At 59.6% G+C, this 7,850-nt stretch overlaps 1 protein-coding gene across 1 annotated transcript in view; it reads left to right on the forward strand.

Moving 5' to 3' along the window:
• Positions 1–7,850, forward strand: part of Podxl2 (podocalyxin-like 2) — a 27,952-nt gene continuing 20,102 nt past the window's right edge. The window contains exons 1-5 of the mRNA XM_013032300.1: positions 1–11; positions 1,393–1,516; positions 2,919–3,055; positions 5,014–5,078; positions 5,191–5,442. Of these exons, the coding sequence (XP_012887754.1) occupies positions 1–11; positions 1,393–1,516; positions 2,919–3,055; positions 5,014–5,078; positions 5,191–5,442 (589 nt within the window). The remainder of the gene's footprint in view (positions 12–1,392; positions 1,517–2,918; positions 3,056–5,013; positions 5,079–5,190; positions 5,443–7,850) is intronic.

A 7,850-nucleotide genomic window follows, 5' to 3' on the forward strand; every position in this document is an offset into this window, starting at 1 on the left:
ATGGCACAAACGTGAGTGTGTGTGGGAGTGTGTGTGCGCACGCGCAGAGATGACAGGGTTGTACGGCACACGGGTGAGTTGTGTTGTGGCTGACGCTCACGGGTGGGGGCTGAAAGGCAGATGCTGCCTGACGCCCTCTTGCCTGACACCTCCTGCCCTTGCTAGGGTCTTCAGGGACTTAGGAAGATGAAGGCTTAAAAGCTGCTGGTTCATAGTTGGGCCCCAGTGGCTCACGCCTGTCATCCCGGCTACTCAGGAGGCTGAGATCTGAGGATTGTGGTTCAAAGCCAGCCTGGGCATCCTGCCAGACTCTTACCTGCAGTTAATCACCAGAAAACTGGAAGTGGCGTTGTTGCTCAAAGTGGTAGAGTACTAGCCTTGAGTGAAAAAGTTCAGGACAGCACTCAAGCCATGAGTTCAAGCCCCACAATCAACCCAAAAGAGTTGCTGGTTTGGGGAGCGCTGGGTGTGCTGCTGACCGTGGTAACGACCGTGGTAATGCCTTGGGCAGTCTGCAGGGACTGAGGGGATGAGGAGGGAAAACAGGCACATTACAGGAGTCTGGCTTCCTTTCTCAGCCCCGTCCCCCACCGGTGTCAGCTGGCTCGTGGGCCTCTTTTCCAAGTTCTCTGGGATCAGAGTTTCCTTGAGGATGACCCCTCACCTCTGCCTGTGCCTTCTTTTCCTCCCCCCTCCCTTGGGGGTGGCGAAGCAACAGGAAATTATATAGAGGAAGAAAATAAATCACGGGAGAGATGAAAATCTGAAATTTAAAGCCAGGTGGAGTCTCAGATGAGGGAGATTAATTATTAAGCACAAAAATAATGACATGCAGAATGCTCGGGGCTCAGCTACAATTTCGGTGTCATGCTTTGCAAGGCACGTGTGAGAAGAAGAACCTAAATAATTACCATGGCCAAGGTCTCGGAAACATCTGCTCTGTATAAAGACAAAACCCATCCTCACAGGAAGAATAACTTCAAAGAAAGAAAACTGTTCACTGGAGAGTGAACGGAAGGCCGGGAAAACACTAGGTTCCTTTTTCTCAGCAGGATTTCAAGGTCTTTGTTAACAGGAGAGGAAGACAAAGAGGGAGAAAGAGAGGTTTTGGGGAGTCTGTGAGTTGCAATTTGACCATCAGGGAGAGTCTGGAAGGATCGAGGCTCCCACTGGGTACGGAAATGTGGGGGTGCTGCAGACTCAGCTCCCTGCCCAGACCCCACTGAGTAAAAAGCATCTGTCCTCCAGACGGGGCATGCTCAACCTCTGCTGGTCACACCTGAGTCCCAGGAGCAGCTCAGGGGAGCCGGACCGTGGCCTAGCTGGCCATGTGCGTTTCACCCTCCTGTGTGCTTATGAGGTGTAACTCAGGGTTCACTCTTTCCTGACCAGGCTGAGGGAACATCTTCCCCAGCACCACCTCACGGTGGTCTCGGTGCGAGGCTGTGCCCCCTGCCAACCTGTGCGCTACGCACTCTGCAGCCATCTTGTCACCTGCGGGAGTGAGCGATTCCAGGTTCGTTCTTGTGCTTTGGCCCCTTGCCATCTGCCCTCCCTGGACCCGGGGTGCTGCCCCTGCAGCTGGACAACTGTAGCCACAACGCCACTTCTCACATTCTGTGATTAATTGGAGATAGCTTCATGGAATTTCCTGCTTTGAACTGTGATCCTCAAATCTCAGCCTCCTGAGTAGCTAGGATTACAGGGTGAGCTCCCAGATCTCGGCCTCCTGAGTAGCTGGATTGCAGGCGTGAGCTCTCAGATCTCAGCTTGCCTCCTTCCTTCCTTCCTTTCTTCCTTCCTTCCTTCCTTCCTTCCGTCTGTCCTTCCTTCCTTCCTTCCTTCCTTCCTTCCGTCCTGGGGCTTGAACTCTGGGCCTAGGTGCTGTCTCTGAGCTCTTCAGCTCAAGGGCTAGCACTCTACCACTTGAACCACAGCGCCACTTCCCAGATCTCAGCTTCCGAGCAGCTAGGATTACAGGCATGAGCCACCAGCGCCTGGCCATGGATCCACTTTTTTTTTTTAATAGGAAATACTAAATAAAGACAGTGAATGGAAGAAATACTTCCAGACATAGGACCCAAACAGAAATAGGAATGAAAGGAGACTTGGTGGTGAATACGTTGGGACCCCCGGCAGGGGGATGGATTCCTCCATTCGGAGTCTGGTGTGGACTTGCTGTGGAGCCCTGGAAAGGATAGAAGGAAGGGGTGTCTTCTGGCCTTCAGCATGTGTTTCCTTCTCTAGGCCTGAAGTCCCATGAAATATCTAAATATCTATTATTTTCTCGTGTGTGTGTGTGTGTGTGTGTGTGCGTGCGCACGCGCGCGCCCGTATGCGCAGTCATGGTGGTGGTGGTACCTGTGTTTGAACTCAGAGCTGTGATGTTTCCAGGCAGGTGCACTCCTGGAGCCATGAATCCAGCCTGCATGTCATCTTCTTTTATGTGTCATTTGGAGAAAGGGTGCCCAGCCCACTGTGATCATGGATCGATTACATATGGTTTTGACCAAGCGTGGTCTACATAAATAACCCAGGGTACTTGAGGCCCTTATTAATTCCTGTACACTCACTATTGAGCTCAGTGGATGTGGAGAAGCCCAGATCGGCCCTGTGTTAAATCACATGTGATCTCTACCTCCCCAAAGAGCAAGGTGAAAGGGACTGTGCTTAATCTAAGTGAAGAGCGAGATTTGTAGAAAGTTGGTATGTCTCAGCAGAAGCTGAAGCAGAAGCAAGGTCCTGGAAGAGTGCCTGTGGTGAAGCTCTGAACTCTGCTTCCTGAGTGGTCGAGCCATTGTTTTTTGTGTCCTGGATACCACAGCTCTCCTGTCACAGGCAGGGGCTTGCTACAGCCCCGTGCACTGGCTCTGCCCCGGGGCAGCTCCGTGACAGGCCGGTGACCCTTGATCTTGCAGGGCGGGGGCAGGCAGGAGAACAGGAGACAGGCCGGAGAAACAGACCCTGAACTAGAAGGAGTAAGTGCAAAGATCCGAACGGCAAAGGAGGTCCTCACGTACTGGAAATTGCTAGAAGCTCCAAATTTGAGGCATGGGTGAGGGTGTGGAGGGGATTTACTGATAAAGAGCTTTGAGGCCTTAGAGGATCTGGCTCAGGTTGCTGGGTGATGTGTGCCTAGGACCAGCTCTACCTTGTAGGTTTCTCTGAGCTACGGACTGACTGGTCCAGCAATGCGCTCATCACACCGGGAAAGGGCAGAGCAGGTGCTGCCAGCCAGCGCCTGGGGGCCGGACACACCTGTGAGGAGGAAGGAGTCGGGGCTGGCGGCCGTCCCGAACCAGCCCCTTGCTCCCAAAGCCCGTCTCCTCAGCCCTGGCCCTGCGAGGGGTGGAGGAGGCTGCTCTGCTTGACTGGAAAGTGGGTTGCTGGGGAGGCTGCCCCATGGGACGTGTCCCCTCCCTGGCGAAGGGAACCCACGTCCCGAGGCCCAGCGGGTTTTACGCTGTCCTGGTGTGGCTGCTCCTCTTGGGTCTGCGCAGCTGTCACACGACTCCCCGGGGGCCGCTGAGTGGCCGCCACCACGCCTCAAGGCTTTGCTTTCATCCTGCAAACCGGCAGGGGACTTGTCTTATTTATTTATTTATTCTTTATTGGCGGTGTTGGAATTTGAACTCGGGGCCTATGGCTTGCCAGGCAGGTGCTCTACATTGCAACTGTGACATGGAAGCTCAGTCACGATGATACAGAGAAGCTGTGTTTTCATAGGCTGACTTGGGAGTCTTTATTAGAAAGCCGGCCACTGCAGGTGGAATCCTGTCCCAAAGACCTGCAGCCCAGAAAGTAGCTTGCACAAGGCTTTTAAAGACAAAATCCACCTGTGTGGGATGGGGCCCTAAGCCCAACAAAAGCAGACGTCTCAGGGCGGGCCCTCTCTGGAGCAAAGCATGCCAGTCCTGGGGCTGCCGGCTGGCCGGCGTGGGGCTGCCCTGAGCCTGGCCTTGGGTGGTGCACGGTGTGCAGAGGTCTCCTCCCGTGCTGGTCCTGGGGCTGCCGGCGGGCCGGCGTGGGGTCCCTGGGCCTGGCCTTGGGTGGTGCACGGCATGCAGAGGCCTCCTCCCGTGCTCCCTGTTTTCTGAGATGCTGAGGTTTTGCAGGGGCGTTGTGTCTTGCCCCTGCCAGCATCAGGCCTCCTACCTCGTGGCCGTGGGGACGGCACTCAGATGCTCAGGACGCAGTGCCGTGAGGGCTCGCTTGCACCCGACACCACTGGGGTGCTCCGGCAGGAGGGCCAGCCCTCCCTACGGCAGGGCGCACCTTCTGCCTTTCAGGTGGAGACCCAGGCCCAGGCGCCCGAGGGTCTGTTCAGAAGACGGGCAGCAAGTCCGAAGTGACAGACAGGACCCTGTCTGTTCTCCACCAGGGAGGGCGGGAGGAAAGGAAATGGCGCCACCTTTCATTTGTTCGCCAAGTGTGGCTTTTTGAATTCTTTTTGTTCATTTGTGTGCTTGCTTTGATACATTCAGAGAGAGGATCCAAAGTTTTAAACGAATATGTCAAATGACCTATGGCCTTGTGTGGGGTTTTCTTGTTGTTTTTGTCAGTTGTGGGGCCTGAACTTTGGGCCTGGGCGCTGTCCCTCAGCTCTTCAGCTCAAGGCGAGCACTCTACCACTTCCCACAGCGCCACTTCCAGTTATGGTTTATTGGAGATAAGAGTCTCCTAGAGTTTCCTGCCCGGGCTGGCTTTGAACTGTGATCCTCAGATCTCAGCCTCCCAAGTAGCTAGGATGACAGGTGTGAGCCACCGGCGCCCGGCTCTTGGGTGGGTTTTTAAAGACAGTATTCAGGGTTCTGTGCTGCTGAAGAACAAGCCAGGTCTTTGGAGCGCTCTGGGCGGGCTTCGCCCGGGAGGGAAGCTGGGGAGAGGGTCAGGAGTGAAGCTGGTGCTGGTCCTGGCCCAGCGGCAGCCAGGCTGGGCTCGGAGTGCGTGCCGGGGGAGCCCCCAGGTGCCGGTCCCCGAGCTGTCTCCCTCCTCTGCTCTTGCCACGCACAGGCCCGGCAGCTTGGCCCTGTGCGGTGCAGGCGGCGTCCGGACCACGCGCAGGCCCGGCAGGTGCGGTGCAGGCGGCGTCCGGGCCCTCACGGCAGAGCCCCGCCTGGCGTCTCTGCGCCCAGCTGTGGTCCTTGCCCGCATCCCGCATCTCTCAGTGTCCCCTCTTCCTCTGTGCAGGAGCGTCCCTGGGCGCCTGTGCCCCGGGCACCGATGAGCCCAGCCCCGAGGGCCTCACCTCCACCTCGCTACTGGACCTGCTGCTGCCCACCGGCCTCGGACCGCTGGAGCCAGAGGAGCCCAGCGAGGCCCCCGGCTCCGGCTATCCCAGCGAGGACAGCGAGGAGTCCCGCATCCTGCAGCCCCCCCAGTACTTCTGGGAGGAGGAGGAGACGCTGAACGGCTCCGCCTTGGACCTGGGTCCCACTGCAGGTAGCACGCACGCACGGGGCGCGGGCTGGGCCGGGATGCGGGGCGGGGCAGGGCGGGGGCGGGCAGCTTCCCTCCCAGCCCCTCTGCTCTCTGGATTTTACCACCCAGCTCCTCGCCTGTACGTCAGGCTGAGTCTGGGACAGAGTGTTGGGTGAGCTGCCCACAGCCCTGGGCTGGCCGCACCGCGGGCGGTGTGCGTCCCAGCCCCGCCGCAGTGCCCTGGTCCTGGCTAGCGGGCTTTCCCAGGTCCAGGAAAGGCGGCGGCCGCAGCGAGGTCCCCTGGGGGCCGTTTCATGTGCAGAAAACGTTCTGCTTATTGGGCTTTTCCTAATTACAGAAGGAACGTGTGAATGTTGTAGAACATCTGAACAACAGAAAAATAACACAAGAAGGGAATAGAAGCATCTTTTGCCTAATAGTAAAAGGTTAATAGCGCCAGGCACCAGTGGCTCATGCCACAATCCTAGCTGCTCAGGAGGCTGAGATCTGAGGATCGAGACTTGAAGCCAGCCTGGCAGGAGAATCTCTGAGCACCAGAAAGCCAGAAGCGGAGCTGTGTAGGATAGTGTGTAGGCTTGCGTTCAAGCCTCTGCCCCCCCCCGCCCCCCACCACATGTGCGCGCGCACACACCCCCAAATAATAAAATAAGGGATCATTGCTCTTCACAGTTTTGGGGCAGTGCTGTTCGTCACTGTCGCCGCAAGGCTGGGACCGTGAGAGCGCGTGTCACACCGAAGCGTCTCATCTGTGAGCTTCCGTCCCCTTCAGTGTCCTTGGGGCCCCAGTCTTCCCGCTGAGTCAGACAGACCTTGCTTATGCGGGGCCTGGCCTGCAGCTCACAGGTGATGTCTCCCCTGCGGCTGGCCTACAGGCGTGCACCACGGTGCCCACTTGTGTGTCTTTGGCTGAGATGGGTCTTGTGACCCTGGCACCCGCATCCTCTTAAACTCAGCCTCCGGAGTAGCTGGGACCTCGCATGAACCGCCACCCCGGACATTGCTTTGCTTTGCATTTCCTTTTTGAGCTGCGCACTTCTTGATTTGACTTGATTTTGTACATAACTAATCTGGCCGTCACTGGCTTAGTGTGTGGTGTGAGAGGGCAGGCTCTTCCGGTGGGCTGGGGCGGATGGGGGGGGGGGGTGGGGGGAGGGCAGCTGCGTGCCCAGGGCCTCCTGGGCCGGGGCGGGGGCGGGGGAGGGCAGCTGCGTGCCTGGGGCCTCCTGGGCCAGGGCGGGGGGGGGGGTTGGGGGGGAGGGCAGCTGCGTGCCCGGGGCCTCCTGGGCCGGTGGACATCCAGAGACGTGTGTGTTCGTGCCGCAGCTGCCCCTCGATAGTAGGACGTGCTGCCACTCACTGAATCGGAGCCGTGTCGGGACGGGACGCAGCCCCTGCGGGGGAGCTGTGTCGGGGATGGGACGGGACGCAGCCCCTGCGGGGGAGCTGTGTCGGGGATGGGACGGGACGCAGCCCCTGCTGGGGAGCCGTGTCGGGGATGGGAGACGGGACGCAGCCCCTGCGGGGGAGCCCTGTCGGGGATGGGATGGGACGCAGCCCCTGCGGGGGAGCCCTGTCGGGGATGGGACAGGACGCAGCCCCTGCGGGGGAGGTGTGTCGGGGATGGGATGGGACGCAGCCCCTGCGGGGGAGGCGGGAGGGCTGTCTGCCTGGGCCTGTGTCCCGGATCAGTTGTTTCTTGCTGGCTGCTTTGCCTGCAGTCCTTGCCTTCCCCACCCCTCCCCCGCCCCCGTCCTGAGGGACAGCCAAGGACCCTGCCAGCCCGCACTGCACTGCCGTGTCAGCCTAGACTTCCTTCCTAGTGGCCTGGGCCTGGCCTCCCCTGCCCTCCCCAGCTTGTCTAGCTCCTCAGCGCAGGGCTGCGGCCCTCTGCCTGGCGGAGCTGGGCAAGGAGCCTCCTCTACCCATCCTACACGAGGTGGTGGCGCTGGCTCTCGAGCCGACGGCAGCTCAGGGCTGTCCGCGGCCGCCTGCCGCGCTGTCTGAGGCTCTTCTCGCTGGGCTGGAGCCCCGAGTGTCTGTCCTCACCTGAGAGCCTGCATTCCGGCGTGAGCAGGATGCTCAGGAGGCCCCGGGGGCCCTGTCCAGGCGCCTGGCAGGCAACGCAGCCACCAGGCTGGGGCTGAGAGGAGGAAGGAGCCCATTTCACAGGCCCCCGTCTGGAGAGACGGCTCTGCCACTGGACGGCCGCTGGGAGTCGGGCCCTGTGAGCCTCCTGCAGCGCCTGCGCTGTGGTCATCTTGGCAGAGCCGGGAAGGAGGCTGGCAGGGGCTGGCAGGAAAAGGAGGCTGGCAGGGGAAGGAGGCTGGCAGGGGCTGGCAGGGGAAGGAGGCTGGCAGGGGCTGGCAGGGGAAGGAGGCTGGCAGGGGCTGGCAGGAAAAGGAGGCTGG

This window comes from Dipodomys ordii, unplaced genomic scaffold, assembly GCF_000151885.1.
Source record: "Dipodomys ordii isolate 6190 unplaced genomic scaffold, Dord_2.0 Scaffold153, whole genome shotgun sequence".
Taxonomy (NCBI): domain Eukaryota; kingdom Metazoa; phylum Chordata; class Mammalia; order Rodentia; family Heteromyidae; genus Dipodomys; species Dipodomys ordii.